Source organism: Phoxinus phoxinus (assembly GCF_949152265.1).
Source record: "Phoxinus phoxinus genome assembly, chromosome: 5".
Lineage (NCBI taxonomy): Eukaryota > Metazoa > Chordata > Actinopteri > Cypriniformes > Leuciscidae > Phoxinus > Phoxinus phoxinus.
Window position 1 is genome coordinate 1,605,649 of NC_136880.1, and position 21,819 is coordinate 1,627,467.

Sequence of the window (21,819 nt, forward strand, 5' to 3'; positions counted from 1 at the left end):
AGGACTGTGCACCGTACGACACACAGACACACACACACACACGCACGCACACACACACACACGCACACACGCACACACACACACACACACACACACACACACAGACCTCATACTCCAGTCGTCAGCGGCTGGCGATTGGTTATTTATTTTCTTGTGTTTTTGAAGTTGAATTTAGTTTGGAGGAGGAGGGTTGTGTTTTCTAGCACCAGAATAAACCAGTATGCTCCCATTGAGAGGCAATCGTCCTCTCCTCAACGAGTCATTATCATGTAATATACGGTCTGTGTGAAGAGATGGGCTGGGGAACTCGTGAAACAAAGCGCTTTGAATCTCAATGATCAAGAATACAATACAGTAGTTGTATCCTATATATTTCATTGTATTAAATATAAAGATTCTTAAACGTGTACATGTTTAAAGTCCATGCATAAATAATTAGCATTTTAGATGCTCAGTACATCAATATTGAATGTTTTATTGTCTGTGCAAACATATGTAAATGTCTGTGTGGCAGAACCGAACTTATTTAACTTATGACTGCATATGAAAGGTTGTGTGTAGATTATGACGCCTCAGTAAATCACTGTATCATTACTGCTGTTCTCGACTATGTGCCTTTGTAAAAGTGGGGATTTAGCCTTTACTAGCATGAAGAACACACACACACACACACACACACACACACACACACACACACACACACACACAGACAGACACACACAGACAGAGATCGATGTAAGACCCTGTGTGAGATCTTCTTTTTAATGTTGATCATATATTACACGAGCAAGAATGCAATATTTCCTGAATATCCGCACGATTATCTATATAGCTCAAAATAACAGTAGTGATACTTCCAGCTAAAGCCAGCAGAAGTGTTGAGCTTCTCCAACACACGGCGCTGTCGCATTACTGATCAGATCTGCAGCTCTGAATCTATCGTACGCCACAATATTACATGTTTGTGTTCAACTGTTAAAAATAACATAAAATCAATGTCGCAATGTTGCATTTGCATCTGTGCCTCACTCATAAAGACAGTAAGGCAATGATAAAGATGTTCAGAGATATTAATAACGTGCTCACTTTATTTATAAATGCAGAATATTAAAGTTATCAAGGCTCTTTGACCCGTGCTGTGGTGTGTTCTGTGAACCTGTGTTTTATGTGTTGTGTTGTGTTGTAGTGTTGTGTTGTGTTGTAGTGTTGTGTTGTGTAGTGTTGTGTTGTGTAGTGTTGTGTAGTGTAGTGTTGTGTTGTGTAGTGTTGTGTAGTGTTGTGTTGTGTAGTGTAGTGTTGTGTTGTGTAGTGTAGTGTTGTGTTGTGTAGTGTAGTGTTGTGTTGTGTAGTGTTGTGTTGTGTAGTGTAGTGTAGTGTAGTGTAGTGTTGTGTTGTGTTGTGTAGTGTTGTGTAGTGTTGTGTAGTGTAGTGTTGTGTAGTGTTATGTTGTGTTGTGTAGTGTTGTGTTGTGTTGTGTAGTGTTGTGTTGTGTTGTGTTGTGTTGTGTTGTGTAGTGTTGTGTTGTGTTGTGTAGTGTAGTGTTGTGTAGTGTTGTGTTGTGTAGTGTTGTGTTGTGTTGTGTAGTGTTGTGTAGTGTAGTGTAGTGTTGTGTTGTGTTCTGTAGTGTTGTGTTGTGTAGTGTTGTGTAGTGTAGTGTAGTGTAGTGTTGTGTAGTGTAGTGTTGTGTAGTGTTGTGTTGTGTTGTGTAGTGTTGTGTTGTGTAGTGTTGTGTAGTGTTGCGTAGTGTTGTGTAGTGTTGTGTTATGTAGTGTTGTGTAGTGTTGCGTAGTGTTGTGTAGTGTTGTGTTGTGTTGTGTAGTGTTGTGTTGTGTTGTGTAGTGTTGCGTAGTGTTGTGTAGTGTTGTGTTATGTAGTGTTGTGTAGTGTTGTGTAGTGTTGCGTAGTGTTGTGTAGTGTTGTGTTGTGTAGTGTTGTGTTGTGTAGTGTTGTGTAGTGTAGTGTAGTGTTGTGTTGTGTAGTGTTGTGTAGTGTAGTGTAGTGTTGTGTTGTGTAGTGTTGTGTTGTGTTGTGTAGTGTTGTGTAGTGTTATGTTGTGTTGTGTAGTGTTGTGCACTAGCTGGCCGGTGTGAAGGCCATTGGCAGAGGCGTTGCATTGATTATAGATTATAAAGACAGCTGTTGTACAGTGGGAAACACCACAGAATCGTGCACAACACCACCAGAGATGTGTTTATGACAGTAAAAGGCTCAACACTGATTCCTGGTTGTAAAAGACAGGCAGAGAAAGAGAAAGAAAAAGTAAAGATCTGTGCTTTTTACTCGTTCATCACTTTATATTTTCTAAGATGCACCATCTCATACATTAACATGGTAACACTTCACAATAAGGCTCATTGGTTAACATTAGTTATATTAACTAACATGAACTAACAACGAGCAAAACATTTAAACAGTATTTATTCATCTTTGTTCATGTTAGTTAATAAAATCCAGCTGTTCATTGTGTGTTCATGTTAGTTCACAGTGCATTAAAGGCACACTATGCAGTATTTTCTGCCGCTAGAGGCGCTACATCCCAAACAACACCAGCGGCGCAGCTTGATGACGATGTGAAGGAATGATGGGAACTGTCGTCTTTAACTCCACCGTGGATGTAAATCAGTCAGACGGGAATCTAAAAATCCTGTTCATGGATGAGGTAAAGCTCTATTTTTATAAATGTTGCGTTTAATGACATGATTTTATTTCATTAAAATGAATTAACCGCAAGAAAAGTAAGGTTTAACACTAAATTGGTTATCATGTTACTGTATTTGTCGAACTCATTGTTGTGATAACGCTGCGCAGTTTTACAGGTTCTAAACAATAGTTGTAAAAGTGCATTCGAACACCCACATCATTTGCCAGAAGACGGATTAATCTTTATGTAGAACACATGCTATATTTATTTACATGGCCATAAACACCAGACGTGATAAACAATGTCAATAAACTAAACACAAGCCTAAAGCAATAATACTTTCCTTACATAAACATAACTATCACCGAATGCTACATTTGGAATATATAACATTGACCCGTACGTTTATGGGACTTGTGTTTGTCGCCAGAACCGGCTGCAGTCGGTAAAGAATAATTGTGTTCATAACGACTGCGCGACACAAGCTAACGTTTGAACGTTGATTTTGGGATATTTTAATGCACAAATATTACATATTGTACCTTTAACTAATGTTAACAAATACAACCTTTGTCTTTAATAATGTAGTAGTAAATGTTGAAATTAATATTAACTAAGATTAATAAATGCTTTAGAAGTATTTTTCATTCTTATTCCATGTTAACTAAGGTATTTAACTAATGAACATTATTGTAAAGTGTAACCCTCAACACTTGCACGTCCCCGTACGTCTACTGACAGCGGTTCTAGCGCGGGCGAAACACAACCTCAAGAACACTGCGAACGGCACACACACACTGATGTGTGGTGTGTTAGGATTGGACAATATTTGGTCGAGACACAACTATTGTAAATCTGGAATCTGAGGAGCAAACAAATGTAAACATTGAGAAAATCTGCTTTAAAGTTGTGCATTTACGTTCACGATTGTGCTGCATTCACTCACACAAATACATGTTTTATATATTTACGGTAGGACATTCACTAAATATCTTCATGGAACATGATCTTAATATCCTCATGATTTTTGGCATAAAATAAAAATGTATAATTTTGACACATGTAAGTATGTATAGTTGGCTATTGGCACAGATATACCCGTGCGGCTCCAGACTGGGTTTGACATATAATCTCGTGTCGTCCTGAAAGCTTTTCTACTGAGGACAGAGAGAACCGGAAGAGCACATGACGGGTCTAAGCGACGGGATTGGCTGGCTCCTCTTCTTCTCTGACCACAGCCAGCGGTCCACTAGCCCGAGCCTGGACCTGCTCAGAGACGGTGTGTAGCGCCGGGGTTTCCCCGAGAGCTGAACACACACACACACACACACACACACACACACACGAGACGTGAAGAGAGAGAAGCAGAGGTCAAGACCAGACACAGAGCACAGAAGAGATCTGAACTGACATGAACACACAGATATATGGAAGAAATGTGTGAAAGGAAAAATGGAAGAGGAAATTTAATGTCTGCGTTTGGCTTTTCGTCAGGATGGACATCTGCACACATGCAGTTCACATGAAGAAGAACGGGAACAGGACTTTGGGAATACTGCGCGGTGAACAGAGTCGTCGTTCAGCCAGAGTTTCGATCATAAGAAACTTGACTGACACCAGCCGACAGCGCTTACCTTTCCACAGAAGACGACTTCAGTTTGTGTTCAACGTCAACTCTCATTATTTACAATATCTTTGCCCATCAACAATCATACAGTCTGCATATGCAGATTAACCATTCACAGCTGTATGTGTGCATTCATTCACTTATTGAATATGTAATGTGGGATTATTACACAGTGGGAAACTGGATAGGCTAATAACGGGATTATTAATTGAGATTGATCTGCGAAATCAAACACAGCCTCCTGACCCCAGCCAATAATGATGATGCTGCAGAGCCTTGTGCATTCAAGACACAAACCATAAGCAGATTATATTGGGAGTTATGTAATCAGATTACTTTTTCAAGTAACTAGTAAAGTAATGCATTACTTTTACATTTACAACTAAATATGTGCATTATTTTGTGCACATATTTGTGCGTGAATTTGCATTTCCTTCAGCCTGAGGATTATTAGATCACTTCTGCTGTGAAAGCGCATTTAGTGTGACCAAAAATATAACTTTTGTATTTTATTTTTTTATCATTAAAAAAGCATGCAAGCCCAGCTCAGGTGACAGTACAGCTAAAGTAAAGTAATGCATCGCGTTCCATAACAAGTGACAAACACAATTAGTTACTTTTTAGGGAGTTACACAATATTGTAACACATTACTTTTAAAAGTAACTTCTTTCGCCAACACTGGGTGAAAATACTAACGTGCCTTAGACTTTTGCACAGTACTTATATATAAATATATATATATAGGCCTATATATGGGCACTGATGAATTGCTCCAAACCAATTTCACAAGAACCTGTAACTCTATTTTAGTTTGTAATGAGTTGGAATGAGTTTGCAATGTGAAAATGGATGATTGCATGAAAAACATGAAGCTCTATCGCTACAGTGAGAACACAGGAATGAGGTCGTGCGAATACACATGTGCAAGACAGCAGAAGCTCAACACGAACACACACAGGCCGAGAGCGGCTCTCACCTCCCGGCACGTCCGTCAGCTCGTTGAGGGGGGGCACCGTCTCCAGTGTGTTGGCGTACGTCTTCGCAGCTTGTCTTTGTACGTTACGAGCCTCGATCTCTTTTTTCGTCCGTGGGATTCGGCATTTGAAGATGCAGCACAGGGTTATTACTGCGAATCGAGGAGCAGAGCTGTGAAATCTGGAGAAGGGGTCGTGCCTCGCAACATCTCAGCTCTGGGGAACTTACAGCACTTCATGCCATTCACAACGGGTAAATCATTAAGTGTTTATTTTGACACCCATTTATGTTCAATCTGAATGCAAATATATGCATAGCTTGCCATTTTAAAGAGGCCACCCAGAAATAAAAAAATCTTCCATCATTTACTCGCCCTCATGTCAATTATTTAAAAATCAGCCTATTTCTTCTGTGAAACACAAGAGGAGGAAGTTTTAATAATATACTGGTTACTCTTTTGCATGCAGTTACAATGAATGGAGACTGGAGCTTTAAAGCTACAAAACGGACACAAAATGTGCCATAAGTGTCATTAACGTTTCAAAAAAATAGTCTATAAAACGTAAAAAAATAAAGCTCGAAGCCCCAGTCCTTGGAAGGAGTGGCTAAAACATGGGTCATATTGAATACACAATGGCTTTTAATATAAGATGAACACTTTTAGACACTTACTAATTGCTAGGATGAACATGGAGAAAATGCCAATAACCTGCCATAATCGAAGGCCCCAAAACACCACTGTTTCTGAGGTGACCGGGTCCGGCTTCTTCGGCGGGTCTGTTGGCAGGAGCTGTAGGGCAGAAAACAATCAGATATTGTCCCGCATCTCTTTCTGTTCCCAAGTAAATGCACCAGCGCACTGGAGGAATGGCAACAATAGCAGTGATTAAGGGAAGACTTCTCCACCTTCTCATAGCATCACGGTGTCGAGAAGAGACGCAGACACACTTCAGGCGCTGCGCTTTCAGACTGAAGAAGAGGAAAAGTGGCAGACTGTAATTACACTCCCTGTTAGTGTATCTTAAAATATATTTTTCATATTTAATATCACATATTGTGTTTCTTGCTCTTGTAATGTTTGCCATTGATGTTCAAACTTACTTTTGTGGGGTTTCATGGAATATTTGTCTTCACAAATAAGAGATATCTCAATTTCGAGATTTTAGTAACAATGTTTCCCTATCAGTCGGTCACAGGGACCTTGTGCTCAGGCACCTCAGTCAGTTGGGCCTTCAGGTCAACTGGGAAAAGAGCAAACTCACCCCCGTGCAGAGGATCTCTTTTCTCGGTATGGAGTTGGATTCGGTCGCACAAACAGCGCGCCTCACAGAGCAGCGTGCCCAGTCGGTGCTGAACTGCTTGAACAAGTTCAAAGGCTCCTGGGGCATATGGCAGCGGCAGCAGCGGTAACCCCGCTGGGGCTGCTTCATATGAGACCGCTTCAGCACTGGCTTCACGGCCGAGTCCCGAGATGGGCGTGGCATCACGGCACTCACCGGGAGACAATCACACCGGCGTGCCGCCAGACCTTCAGCCCGTGGTCAGATCCCTCGTTCCTGCTGGCAGGAGTGCCCTTGGAACAGGTGTCCAGGCATGCTGTGGTATTCACAGATGCCTCTGCCACCGGCTGGGGTGCCACGTACAACGGGCATGCAGTATCAGGGGTGTGGACGGCTCCCCAACTGCATTGGCATATCAACTGCCTCGAGTTGCTAGCAGTACATCTCGCTCTGAGCCGCCTAAAGAGGCCGCTACAGGGCAGAGACGTGCTGGTCCGTACGGACAACACTGCGACCGTTGCGTACATCAACCGACAAGGTGGTCTACGCTCCCGTCGCATGTCGCAACTCGCCCGCCATCTCCTCCTCTGGTGTCAGAGGTCTGAGGTCGCTTCGAGCCATGTATGTCCCTGGTGTGCTCAACTGTGTGGCCGACGAGCTATCACGAGCTGTGCTCCCGGGAGAATGGCGACTCCACCCCCAGGCGGTTCAGCTGATTTGGAGAGAGTTCGGAGAGGCTCAGGTAGACCTGTTCGCCTCCTCAGAGACCTCCCACTGCCAGTTGTTTTACTCCCTGACCGAGGGAACACTCGGCACAGACGCACTGGCACACAGCTGGCCCCGGGGCCTTCGCAAATATGCATTTCCCCCAGTGAGCCTACTTGCACAGACCTTGTGCAAAGTCAGGGAGGACGAGGAGCAGGTCCTTCTGGTGGCTCCCTATTGGCCCACCCGGACTTGGTTCCCAGAACTCATGCTCCTCGTGACAGTCCCTCCCTGGCCCATTCCTCTGAGGAAGGATCTTCCGACTCAGAGACGGGGCACCCTGTGGCACCCGCGTCCAGACCTATGGAAACTCCATGTCTGGTCCCTGGACGGGATGCAGAGGTTCTAGGTGACTTACCCCCAGAGGTACTCAACACCATCACTTCTGCAAGGGCGCCGTCCACGGGACGTGTGTACGCCTTGAAGTGGAACCTGTTCGTCGAGTGGTGCTCTTCTCGCCGAGAAGACCCCCGAAGATGTTCGATAGGGTCCGTGCTTTCCTTCTTGCAGCAAGGGTTGGAGCGAAGGCTGTCTCCCTCCACCCTCAAAGTACATGCTGCTGCTATTTCAGCTTATCACGACCACATAGATGGCAAAACAGTTGGAAAGCATGACCTGGTCGTCAGGCTCCTTAGGGGGGCGAGACGATTAAATCCTCCTCGACCCCCCTCCATACCCTCTTGGGACCTTTCCCTGGTGCTCCGAGCACTTCAGGATGCTCCCTTTGAGCCGTTGCAATCAGCAGACTTGAAGCTTCTCTCCATGAAGACTTTGCTGCTGGTTGCACTGGCCTCTGTCTTTAAAGGAGAAAATCCAAACTTCGCGAGGTTTTGTTTGAGTTGAGTAAAAAAAAAAAAAACATAAAACACTTGCTGCCGTTTTTCTTAAATCTGGTAAATTCATCCATTCTTAAACAAAATAAATGTAAAATTGGGAATCAAATCTAATTGAGCTAGATTGAAACTTCAAGTTCTCCTGTTTAAAATGAAATATGGCACTGTTAGAAAAACACAGAAAAGAACAGGCGAGTCCGGGGCTCCAAAGATGATCTTGGTAAACTAACAGCTAACCATGAGCAATACATTTGTTACAGTATTTATTAATCTCTGTTAATTATAGTCAATAAAAATACAGCTGTTCATTATTAGTCCATGCTAACTAATGTTAACTAAGGAACCTTATTGTAAGGTGTAACCAAATAACTAAAATTGAAAGATAAAAAATAACTAGAGATGTTTATATTTTTAAAAAACTATCACAATAGTAATAAAAACTATAATAGCATCTCAATGCCATTGAAATAACTGTGATATCAAGTATCAGTTCCTCTGAACAGCAACTTTCTGGCAGGTGTGTGACAGCAGCTTTCAGGTGCGAGCTTGTTTCCAGAGTTTGAATAATTCAACAGGTTTGTGTCATACACAGAGCACTAGTGGACGGATTCGGTCAGTGTCGACATGCTGATTAGTTGTCCAGGTTCCTCGGCACAGGTTATCACTCCACATCTCATTTGTAGTCTTTCAAAGTCTGCACTCCTGAACTATTATACCTGTAGACAGGCTTCACTTGCCTCCAGTCTCCAGCTGTGAGTCCTTGCTGGTACAAAGCTTTTCACTGAAGGAACTTTTCTTCTTCATGCAACTGCATTGTCCACATACTTGATGCAGCTGGTCATACAGTGTGTGTGTTTGCCATCACAATGTGGCTCAAGACATGTCTGTCACTTCAGGAAAATCTGGAGACCAGTTCCTCACAGTTCTGCTGGAGACAAGCAGCTGCTAGTCTTATGATGACGAGATGTCACGTACCAGCATGATTATAGTTTCCTCTAGTGGCCTTTCGACACATGCATTAACAACTGTGTTCTGGGGGATTTACTGACTGAATACAATCGTACAGGCCACCCCAAGTCTCTAAAGCTGTATTTCCTTCCAAAGTTGCGGATTTAACTTGTGCACAAAACTGCAATATGGCATAAAACCTTTGCGAATAAAGCATCGTTTCCATCTGATGTGTTCAAGAGAACAAAATCATCACTTCCTGGGAACATTCATCATCATCATCATTTCTCTTCATCCCCTATGGGACATAAGGCTTCAATGAGCACTCTCCATTGTATTCGATCCCTGGCAGCATGTTGGGCCTCTCCCCATGACAGGTTCATCTGTTCCAGCTCTTGTGTCACAGTTCTGCGCCAGGTGGTTCTGGGTCTCCCAGGTTTTCTTTTACCAGGTGGTGTCCATCTTAGGGCGAATTTTGTGATGCTGTCCTGCTCCATCCTTAACACATGTCCTAGACACATGTGTCCTGGGAACATTGGTGCACAATATCTGTAATGAAAATGGAAGTTTCTGCAATCCGGGAAGAAACTGTCTCTTTTCTCGAGTTGAGCTTAAGCGCCACAGACGACACACTACAAACGCTGTCATTTGAGACACTGTGATGCTATTGGTCCGCTGTTTTATCCAGATGATCCAATCACAGCCTCTGCTGAGGTAAAGCGCACACAAGGTTTTGGTACCACGTCGAGGGATTTATCCAATACACGTGTTTGCATGCCGTCTTATTGGATAAAACAATTGTCCGCCTCAATTTACCTATTTTTATTTATTTATGCAAATATTGCCATTTTGATTAAATTTTATTTGCATAAAATTTGGGTGGAAAACATAGGTTATAATGTTCTGTAAGTCAAGTCAACTTTATTTGTATATCACTTTTCATCAAAGCAGCTTTACAGATAATCATGAGGTTAATGTTTATAATGTCTTAATATCTTCATGCCTTATAGTCACATTTAGCAGATTAGAGCTGGGTAATAATATAGTTTACAGGGACTCAAGCAGGTGAGATTTGCTTTATAGTATATATATATATATATATCATGTTACATATCCAACTTTAGCACATTTCTCCTCAACAAGCTTAAATCATTCATGTCTGTCGTGTAAAAGGAGCACATGATAAAGTTTCATATTTAGAGTAAAGCGTTAAGTGTCACCACGAGGCTTGCCTCAGCACTAATAATTAGCATCGACTTAAACCATTAGTATTTAGTTTTGACTGATTAGAGTGATATTTCTGCTTGATAAAGGGTACCATTTCCTATCAGTAAGGCTGGAGATAGCAGATAAAAGTAAATTACTATTGATGTGTCAGTGTTGTTCAATAGAGCCTGAGATCTCCGCATGTCTCCTGCTGTGTCGCATCGACAGAGACAGTGCTGAAAGCATGCCGGTCTAAGCAGATACCGTACAAGCAAGCTAACAGTTCACATGCAGACACTCTTCGATGTGTGTATACATACAGATATCTTGGCCAGAGAATGAGACGAAACTGAAACTCACGGTAATATGATCAGAGCGGAGTGCCTCAGGGGTTTGTGCTGAGCCCATTCCTGTCCCGAACTGCTAATATTTGATGTTACGGCTGGAATAATATTCACGTGGTCATTTTCGGTGCGGGTCGGGAATCAATAGACACGGGCGGACTGTGGGTCTGATACAAATTTGACCATAAATTTCACAAACAGTTGACCTTGACTTCTGGAGTTATATTAGACACCAGGCTTCAGTGGTCATTCAGAGATGTGCACATTTCGGTAACGCTTTATATGTAGTTACTATAGTAATTACTATAAATTATCCATAATTACATGCAACTAACCCTTAACCAACCCCTTTTCCTAAACCTAACCCAATAGTAAGTATATGTAATAAATTAACATTACTTTAATTAATAATTACAATGTAATACAGACACCTTAAAATAAAAGTGTAACCCACATTTTTTTACCACAACATTGCATTTCTCAAATTGCGCAAACAATGGTTCTTACTTGTTTAGATTACTCTCCAGTGGTCGAGTGCGTCAAGTAAAGACTTGGAAAAATTACTATTAGTCCAGAATAGAGTCGCACGACTCACTTTAAACCGTGATAGACGGTCTAATATAATAACTTTTATTTTTACTTTTATTGTAAAAACTTTTATTGTTGTTGAGTAATGTAGTTCTGTATTTAACACAGAAAGACGTAGGTAGTGCCTAATAGGGATCCAAATAAGCAAAAAAATAGCTAAGACTATATGGACTCAGTTTGGTCCCCACTGATAGGCTTTCAAACGGTCCCTGGTCATTTGTGTTCACGCTCTGAAGACCGCCAAAAGTTTCGGTAACGCTTTAGATTACAGTTTGGGGAATAAAGGGGTAACAACCAGGAGAATAAAAAATATATTTATACTGTAAGTATTATAGAAATAAGGGGTCCTTATTCTACTATTATGATACAACAATCTTACATTTGGGAGCAATTTAGCGAGAACATACACTACACTGCGTACCTTTTTGTAATAATGGTGTACAAATACTATAGGCTTTTAAAAAATTACAGGGTACATATCTATGCATTTATACAGTAATCTTTTTAACAAAAGTGCACTGAAAACTAAAACAATTGCACCTTTTGCTTAAATATTGGGGAAAGATACTCTTGTTCCATGTAGTTACAGGGTAAGTACACTAAAAATACACACACAATCTAATATCAATGACTCGGAAACCTTGATAGTAGAATGAGGACCCCTTAGTTCTATAATACTTAGAGTCTAAATATTTTTTAAATTCTCCTGGTTGTTACCCCTTTATTCCCCAAACTGTACATATTGTTCCCTTATACTTACATGTACGTACTTTATAGGTACACGATAATTACAGAAAGTTACACTGTAAATTCGTCTTAATTACGCAGTACTTTCCGGGCTGTAATCTAACACCGTGTCCTAACTACACGCGCCGCGACGCCGCGACACGCGATTAAAGGTATCTTTTCCATGTTAATCAGAGTTTTTGTCCTAACCAGGCGCGACGGCGACACGCAAAGTTTCTAATTTAGAAACGGTTCCTATTTCTGCGACGTCGCGGCTGACAGATCCGCCCACACAGAGATCTCATTGAATAAACTGATTGTCATATGAAGAAATTACACTGGTTATGAGTACACATTATTTATTTTTAGTTAAAAATAGTTCACTGTGCCACAAGCGATAATGGATAATTTACCTCAGATTTTGAAAGCATATAATATAGCGTTCAAACTGAATTCTATGCAAACATACAACTGTACTTCATAACAAAATTAGTCAATGAGTATATTTAGTTAATGTTTTGATTTTTAATAATGTTATTTCTTGATTTGATTATGTCCTTACCCATTTCCAATGCGAGTGCGGGCCAGCAGTGCGCTTTCACAGAGAGACTCCGCCCACACGCTGTTCTGAATGGCTGTGATTTTTGATTGACGTGTGGCGTCTCACAGTCGCGTCGCGTCTAGTGTGGACAGACACACTTGCTGTCGCTGGAATTTTATCGCGTCGCGTGTAGTTAGGACACGGTGTAAAGTGTTACCAAAGTTTCTAATTACAAGGTGGTTTGCAGCGTTGAGCATTGTAGTGATTGACAGCTTCAGTCGTTATACAGAGAGTTGTTATACTCTGCTGGCTTTCTGTATATAATATTTTCTCAATTGACCTATCGGTGAGCCCCGCCCCCCATAGTTACTGTTGCTAACTAGGACAAACAAACGGAGTTGCTAACTGTCTTACAACGACAGCTGTCAGTGTGAAAACCGTGTCCAAGATGTGGGGATGATTGGGCACAGAAGAGCCTCTTGTCAAGGAGATTTCAAGTGTGACTTAAATATGGCATGGAGGGATACATAAAAGATTTTAAAATAAATATGGTGGGTATCAAGATTAATTTGGAAGCAATTTTGGTTTACAGATCACAATCCAAGCGGGAGAAGCCTCATGTTACGGTCGTCATGATTGTAGATGAACAACATCCAGGATCTACACTGTTCATATCCCACAGGGTAAAATAAATAATGTACATTTAACCAGTTTATATGAAAACTACACTGTACATGACGTGACAACAGCTAGCTATTCAGGTTTGTACGTTACCATTGACTCACTGACTTTAACCAGAAAATAAAAGTTTGGTCTTCATCGGGATTGAATCCTTAGGGATCCAGGTTACTGCGTTCACATCAGTGATAAATTAACCGGGCTTCAGTCGCAGATAATTGGTTTGTTCGTGTGACACTGTATCACACTTTTGAAACGCGCTGGTGAACGCGTGCACACTGCAGTGATTCAATACATGCCCATCCTCTCAGGATCAGTGTTACAAGCACCCCAGGCACACCGGTTTACCAGTTTTGTAGCATAAACACCATCAAACCCATGAGAGCTTCGGATCTTCCCATGTTTCTCTATGGCGTTGAAAGCTAAAGATGCCCGAGTTCCCTGCGCAACTGACACTCAACTGCCATTGGCTGATCTGCGATCGAGGGGAGGGGCTTACCGACAGGTCAAATTAAATAAAAGTTTTATTTCTCAAGATGCTAAGAGGACCAACGGCCTCATAAACACTGCAGAGTTTCAGGAGAGACAACCGCATACAAATGCAGAGTGAATACCCCGACAGCCTATCATATGACAGCAAAGCCCGATGCTCTTTTCTTTGAGTAAGGAACAGCTGATATCCGATAGATGTGGCTTACAGAGATCCTCCACCGTTGAGTCAGTCTGGGATTACATCAGGAGCAGTGGAGAGAAGTCATCCAACTGTGGTCATTCTCCAAGATGAATAAATCCACCTGTTCACGTATCCGGGAGTTAGTCTCTTACACAGACGTCTGGCTCCCGGACAGGACTATACTACAGCTGAGGGGACGTCACAATACCAGTGGACTGGGAGATCACAGGGAATCTGAATAATCGTTGAGATGAATCATGAAGATTTGCTTGAAATCAAATCTAATGTCGATAAAATGTAATTCACATAATTATTTAAAAATTACTAACTTAAAAAAACTCCAAATCTACATGAAATACTACTACAAATCCCCCACACACACAACAGACTATAGTGGATCAATGACAAAACGATCACGGAGTCATACAAATATCAATCTTTAAATGTCATAGTCATCCAATAAATGTATTTAATAGTGCTGTCAAATCAATTAATCACATCTAACATACAAGTTTGTGTTTATATAACACGTGTGTGTACATATGTATGCATTTACAATATATATATATATACACACACATACAGTATATATACGCTCACACACACACACACACACACACAGAGAGAGAGAGAGAGAGAGAGATATGCAGTATACACACACACACATATACAGATACACACACACACAGAGAGATATATGCAGTATACACACACACACACACACACACACACACACACACATACATATACAGTATACACACACACACATATACAGATACACACACACACACATATATATATACAGTATACACACACACACATATATATATATACACAGTACACACACACACACACACACAGAGATATATGCAGTATATACACACACACACACACACACACACACACACACACACATATACAGTATACACACACACACACACATATATATACAGTGTACACACACACACACACACATTTATATATACAGTACACACACACACACACAGAGAGAGAGAGAGAGAGAGATATGCAGTATACACACACACACACACACACACACACACAGAGAGAGAGAGAGAGAGAGAGAGAGATATGCAGTATACACACACACACACACACACATATATATATACAGTATACACACACACACACACACACACATATACAGTACACACACACACACACACACACACACACACACACAGAGAGAGAGAGAGAGAGAGAGAGATATGCAGTATACACACACACATATACAGTATACACACACACACACATATATATATACAGTATACACACACACACACACACACATATATATATACAGTATACACACACACACACACATATATATATACAGTATACACACACACACACACACACACACACACATATATAGGCTACAGTATACACACACACACACACACACACACACACACACACTACATATATATATATATATACAGTACACACACACACACACACACACATATATATATATATACAGTATACACACACACACACATATATAGGCTACAGTATACACACACACACACACACACACACACACACACACACACACACATATATAGGCTACAGTATACACACACACACACACACACACACACACATATATATATATATACAGTACACACACACACACACACACATATATATATATACAGTATACACACACACACACATATATAGGCTACAGTATACACACACACACACACACACACACACACACACACATCCTATATAAACACACATGTATATGTTGTTAGATGTGATTAATGACAGTATTTAGAGATGTCTGACTCCTGTGGTCAGGATAAGTAAAGCTGTGGCATATTTCCCATATTATCCTAATGTTCATATGTTTTTAAGTTGAACATTTGAAGTTAAAGCCTCTGAATCTCTGTTGTGCTCAATCCACAAGAGTACGACTCCACAATCTTCTCGAGCAATGCTAATAAATCATATACCGAATAGACAACTGCACCAACCAGTTGTGAAATGAAAAGAAGCCACTAAAAAGCACAACTTGAACAGACAAATATCTCTTCAAAGACGGGTTTTGAGTGAACAGATCTATTTGAAAACAGAGAGCGATCCTGTTGTGGGCCTGCTGGCTCCACAGATGTACTCAGTCACGCGCCGCGGCCGGTCTGCACACTTCCACTGTTAGCACATCATATACTGATATGTCTCTGTGTAATGCACTTCATGTCCCTGCTCTTCTGTCCTTCAGAGAAACACAACCGTTGAGGTCCAATCCTTCACATCGACATCAAACTCATTCACGAGATGTGTGACATAGACGACATATATTTAAACGTGTTGTTAAACAGCATGAAGAGCTGTTCTTCCAGCATGACATGATCTTGTGTCTTACACAGACCCTGCAGCCGAGTGAAGAGGAAACCCCTCTGATATGTGTGTGTGTGTGAACATGAAGCTGCTGTCCACCCGGATGTGTGCTGCGTAAGAGGTCTGGTGTAGGAATCAAGCATTGCACGGGCAGGGGGATTGCCGGCACCTGGGAATCGACCCAGTAATGAGTGTTTAATAAGCAGGAAAGCTCTGCGTCTGACGCCTGCAGATTAGCAGATGGAGACTGTGCCAGCTCCTCAGGTGTGTGTGTGTGTGTGTGTGTGTGTGTGTGTGTGTGTGTGTGTGTGTGTGTGTGTGTGTGTGTGTGTGTGTGTGTGTGTGAGAACAGCTGAAGGTGTGTTTCATCTGCACTGTTTTCAGTGTATTTGTGCCTCACTCCATCAGTGCCGAGTCCAGTGCCGTAAGCTCATCTCCTGAACGGCTCTATTCTTCTTTATTCTTCTATTGCTTCATTCCATAAAACATTTACATTACATCAGCGTTTTCTGCAATTAATTCAGTTCGAAACATTGAACAGACATGTAATAGCCTGCATGTTCAAAAATCTTTTTTTTATTTTTGGTAGATATTGTCCCAGGTGAGTTATCTATTTTTTTCATTTTTGTTTTGTTTTATAGACTCTAAAAATTGCTGGGTTAAAAACAACTTGGGTCATTTTGACAATTATGCCAAAATGTGGTTTGTTTTGACCCAACTGCATCGGATTAAATGTTTGATCCAACATGGATCATTTTTATTTTTAACTGTTTAAAAAATGACTGTATACTGCTGTTTAAAATGACTCGATGTTAAATGTTAAAATTAACTCGAAAAGTCACTTTAACACGTGGTACAACACAAACGACAGTAATCAGAAAGGTGAAATTTACTAATAAGCAAGAACACCTACAAATTGAGAACAAGAGGTCACAGGCTAAAGTCACTGAAAGCGGTAATAAACAGAATAAACAGTGTATCGTAGCAAATCGACACGATTAAACCATTCCTGCTTTCTCAGTTCCCGTTCAGCAGTCGTTCACATCTCACTTCAACTAGTTTTCTGCTATTCTCCACACATATTCCTGACCTGAGCGTTAGCAAAAAAACACAAAAAAAACATGTATACGTCTTTCATTGAATGTTGCAGTGCTGTACCAGCTGAGCACTGAGCAAGTTTACATCATCAGACAACACACACACACACACACACACACACACACACACACATGTGGAGCTGCTTATGGGATGCACATGTCACGGGCTATGGGACTGCTTTTAGGTCATATATAGTATTGTGCACGGAACCGCACAGAATTAAGTCATTATTAATCGATAATCTGCCCCTGCGATCATAATTTGTGTGAAAAGCAATAAAAGTGGTTGGTGTTTAACTGCCTCTAGTGTTCAGTTCAACTGGGAACTGCAGGGATTTGTGTGTATTATGGCAACGGCATCTCACATAGTGTGACGGCAGATACAAATAAACAATTAATAAATTTCTTTCGAGTGATTCATTACAAAAGTGTGCATTAGATATGCTAAACATGGAAGCGTGAAGGTGCGCTTGACACACATTGAGCTTCTCCTGTCAGTGGCGGTTGGCAACCCAGATAGCAGGCAGACGTCGATTCAACGTTGATTTTTAGTTGTAATGGTCAGTATCAATCATCGATCAAATTTCAACGTTGAATCAACGTTCACTATTTGGTCGGTATATCAGAACGTTATTACGTCGAAAATAAAACATCGATTCAACGTTGAAATGCGATTGAATGGCGTGTCTGACGTTGATTCAACGTTAATTCGATGAGCAGAACGGTGTTGTTTCGATGTCACGTTAACGTCGTGTCCATGTTGATTCAATGTCAGTTTGCTATCTGGGAAACCACCTTGAAGCTGCACACCGCCACCTACTGCACAACACCGGCACGGCGGCTGTGTAAATAAAGGATCGCGCTAGGAGAACTGAGGATCAGAACTGATACAGATCAGTTAAAAACATGCTTAATGGGAGCCGATACCTATCCTTGAGTAAGCAATAAGTTACGAGAGGCGGTGCTGTATCGTGAATAAGTCACGGCTGAAGGGCGTTGTTAGGCTCGACACGAAGTGGGGTAACCTCGCGATACAGCACTAGCCTCCAGTACCTTATTGCTTTTATAAAACGGTTACCACACAATACAACTATTAAAGCCGAAAAATATGTATCAATGCATCTTTCATGAACTAAAATCACTAAAAGCGTTCCTTCCGCTGGAAAAAATAGTCCCTGACCGTGAACAGCAACAGAAGTTACACACATTATTTCGCCATTAGATGGCGGCAGAGACTGTGTTTATGAGCGAGTCAGTCAGTAGAGAAGACTTTTACAGTGAAAGGACTCAAACTTGTGATCACAGAGAAGGAAGACGACACTGACAGATGACTATGCATCCCTTAACTGTTAAAAGGACAAGATATCGCAGCAGACATTCAAACTGACTTATTTTATTATGAATATATAGGACTGACTGAAGGAGAATGCTATATCTACTGTAAATGCAGGAACACTCGCTCACTCGATCTCTCACAATACTCTACTATAGCTTCAGTGAACAATATCGAGGAGATCAAACATGTGTTTACGTTGCTGAGAGCGGTTGCTAGGGGTGTTGTGTAGTGATACATTGAACAGTGAATAAAACACAGCTATTGGCCAATCACAATCAAGGATTGGAACTAACCGTTTTTTATAAGAACAACATAACACAATATCATACCGTGTCGCACTGAAACAAGCACAGCATGCCGTTTCATTATGACTTTAATGTTTAAGTTAGGGGTTTGTTTAAATCTCTAAAAGTAACTGATATAGTACTTTTCTTAGCAATTATAACAATAATCCAGTGGCAACTCTGTTCTGAAGTAAGACATATGCTGCTGTGTTAATAAGTGGATGTGACTAATGACCTTCAAAGCTCAAAACAGCCGTTATCCATTTCTCCTGGTCCATTAGTATCTTTCAGTTACTTTGGGTGAAAAAAAGAAGCATAACTGATGCTCTATGTTTGCTATGCTCATCATGAGTCTCTTTATTTATCATCCATCAGTGGTTCTGGGAACTTTGAGGAAGTGACCTTTCGTGAAGCTGTAATGTCCCTGAACTCACACTCCTCTCTGAGCTTTATCATCTGGGTGCATTGCTATAAATACATTCGTCCTCGGTTGCTTTAATTTAAAAAAAATTCAGGCAAGGAATCGTCGCTTTTGTCTGACAGACCCAACACAGTGTCCTTGCACTACTGCACTTAGCTTTTGAAATAAACAGCAGCATTTGACTGTTTTTGAAATAACATAAGCACTAACTTTGAGATGTAGTCGGAGAAATCTAGATTAGGCTCCAATTCTCACTATTAACTATGACTTTGGCCTCAATAAACTCCTCATTTCTGCTTATTAATAGTCAGTACGGTAGTTGTTACGTTTAGGTATTGGGTGATTAAGGGATGTAGAATATGGTCATGCAGAATAAGGCATTAATATGTGTTTTATAAGTACTAATAAACAGCCAATATCCTAGTAATATGCATGCTAATAACTAATCAGCAACTAGTTAATAGTGAGAATTGGACCCTAAACTAAAGTGTGACCAATTTCTCTAGCTTCATCTCAAAGTTAGCACTTATGGCATTTCAGAAAACATGTCTTAAAGAGTTACAGAGAGATCTCCTACAGGACTAGATGCGTTTTAACCTCACGAAGCCACTGGATCACTGCAGTTGTGTGTGTCGATGCATTCAGTGCCATACAACTGAGAAGCAGTTCGCGCTAGTCTAATATAAATAAACAGCGGCGTTTGACTGTCAATACATTTTTTCTAAACATAAGCAATGACTTTGAGATGTAGTTAAAGAAATTGGTCACACTTTAGGTCCAATTCTCACTATTAACTGTTCTCACTATTACTGCTTATTAATAGTTAGTAAGGTAGTTGTTGAGCTTAGGTATTGGGTTATTAAGGGATAAAGAATATAATCATGCAGAATAAGGCATTAATATGTGCTAATTATGCATTAATATTTATAAGTACTAATAAACAGACAATATCCTAGTAATATGCATGCTAATAAGCAACTAGTTAAACATAAATTGGTCATTGGTTGCTTCAATGAAAAAAATGTCAGGCAATGAATCGTCGTTTAGTCAGACAGACCCAACACACAGTGTCCCTGCACCACTGCACTTAGCTTTTAACAGCAATCTACATGACCAGCGGCGTTTAACTGTCCATACATGATTTTGAAATAACATAAGCACTAACTTTCAGATGTAGTAATCTAGATCAGGGTTTACTTCTCATTACTAACTATGACTTTTCCCTCAATAAACTACTAATTACTGCTTATTAATAGTAAGGTAGTTTAGCTATGGGATTAAAGGATCATACAGAATGAGGCATTAATATGTGCTTTATGAGTACTAGTAAACAGCCAATATAGATGCTAATAAGCAACTAGTTAATAGTGAGAATTGGACCTAGTGACCACGAAACCTACTGCCGGACTAGATGCAGTTTTAACCTCATCATTGCCATTGTGTCTGTCAATGCCTCCAGTGCCATAAAGCTGAGCCGTTGACGCTAGCCTGTCGACACAAAGACTGTGTAAGGGCCATAACATCGGAGCGGCTCCTACCTCTGGGTCTGGTATCTGTGCCGCGGCGCTGAAGACGTGGTGTGAGATCAGCACCGCCGCTACGCTCATCAGCAGCGGCACCAGGGTTAGCGGCGGATGATGGCCAGGCCCCTCGATCGCCATCTTCCCTCTTCTTCTCCCGCGCCTCATCCCTCCCCCGGCTGCTTCTGCCCCGAGAGCTGCGCTCGACCACAATAGTGCAGGTGATTGATAGTCGACCGGTGTGAAGCGTCCAGCGCCTCCCCGACACTAGCACTGCTCCGGTCTCTTCAGGCGTGCAGATACACTGCGCTCTCCAGCCTCTCGGCTAAAGGCCATTCATTAATTAATAGCCCCGGTGTGGTTTACAGCCTCGCCGTGCGGGCACAGAGAGGTTACGAGAGTTGTGGGGGAAGGGAGTTACACAGAAGCACACAAAGGCATCAGAGGAATTGTGTGACACGCTGTATTTTGATCTGCCTGGCCAAAGGATCGGCCACAGGTTCCCCAATAATCATGTGAACAAACTGTTGCTCAGCTGTCCACTGAGAGAAGGACAACTTACTGACAGCAAACTGCAAAAGGCTGACATTGTTTGCTTTTTTCCAAAATAGTCATCATTGGAAAAATCAAGCGACAACCTTCCCGTCTCTCTTTTGAAACCAACATGGACACTGCAATTCATGGACTGGCCACTAGAGCCTGGATGCAAAAGAGAGTCAATCCCATAGACCCCCATGTTAAAACACCCAACTTCACAGCAGAAAAACATGTTTCCATGCTGCAAAGTGGTATTGGTCCATATAGCTAATTTTGCTCTTCACGACCACTGTGAGGTGAAGGGGTTTTGAACTCATCTGTTTAAATTATATTAAGCCTTAAAGTTGTGCATAATTAAGGGCGTGTCCACTTGAGTGACAGGTGGATTGCCGCTGATGTCAGTACTAGCCATTTGTCTGCTGTCTGTT

At 41.3% G+C, this 21,819-nt stretch overlaps 1 protein-coding gene across 1 annotated transcript in view; it reads right to left on the reverse strand.

Moving 5' to 3' along the window:
* The window catches only part of tmie (transmembrane inner ear), a gene marked incomplete at its 5' end in the record, with an annotated part of 59,161 nt that extends 38,139 nt beyond the window's left edge, over positions 1-21,022 (reverse strand). The window contains 3 exons of the mRNA XM_079611759.1: positions 5,246-5,395; positions 5,917-6,034; positions 20,873-21,022. Coding sequence (XP_079467885.1) covers positions 5,246-5,395; positions 5,917-6,034; positions 20,873-21,022 — 418 coding nt within the window. The remainder of the gene's footprint in view (positions 1-5,245; positions 5,396-5,916; positions 6,035-20,872) is intronic.
* Positions 21,023-21,819: the final 797 nt, after the last annotated feature.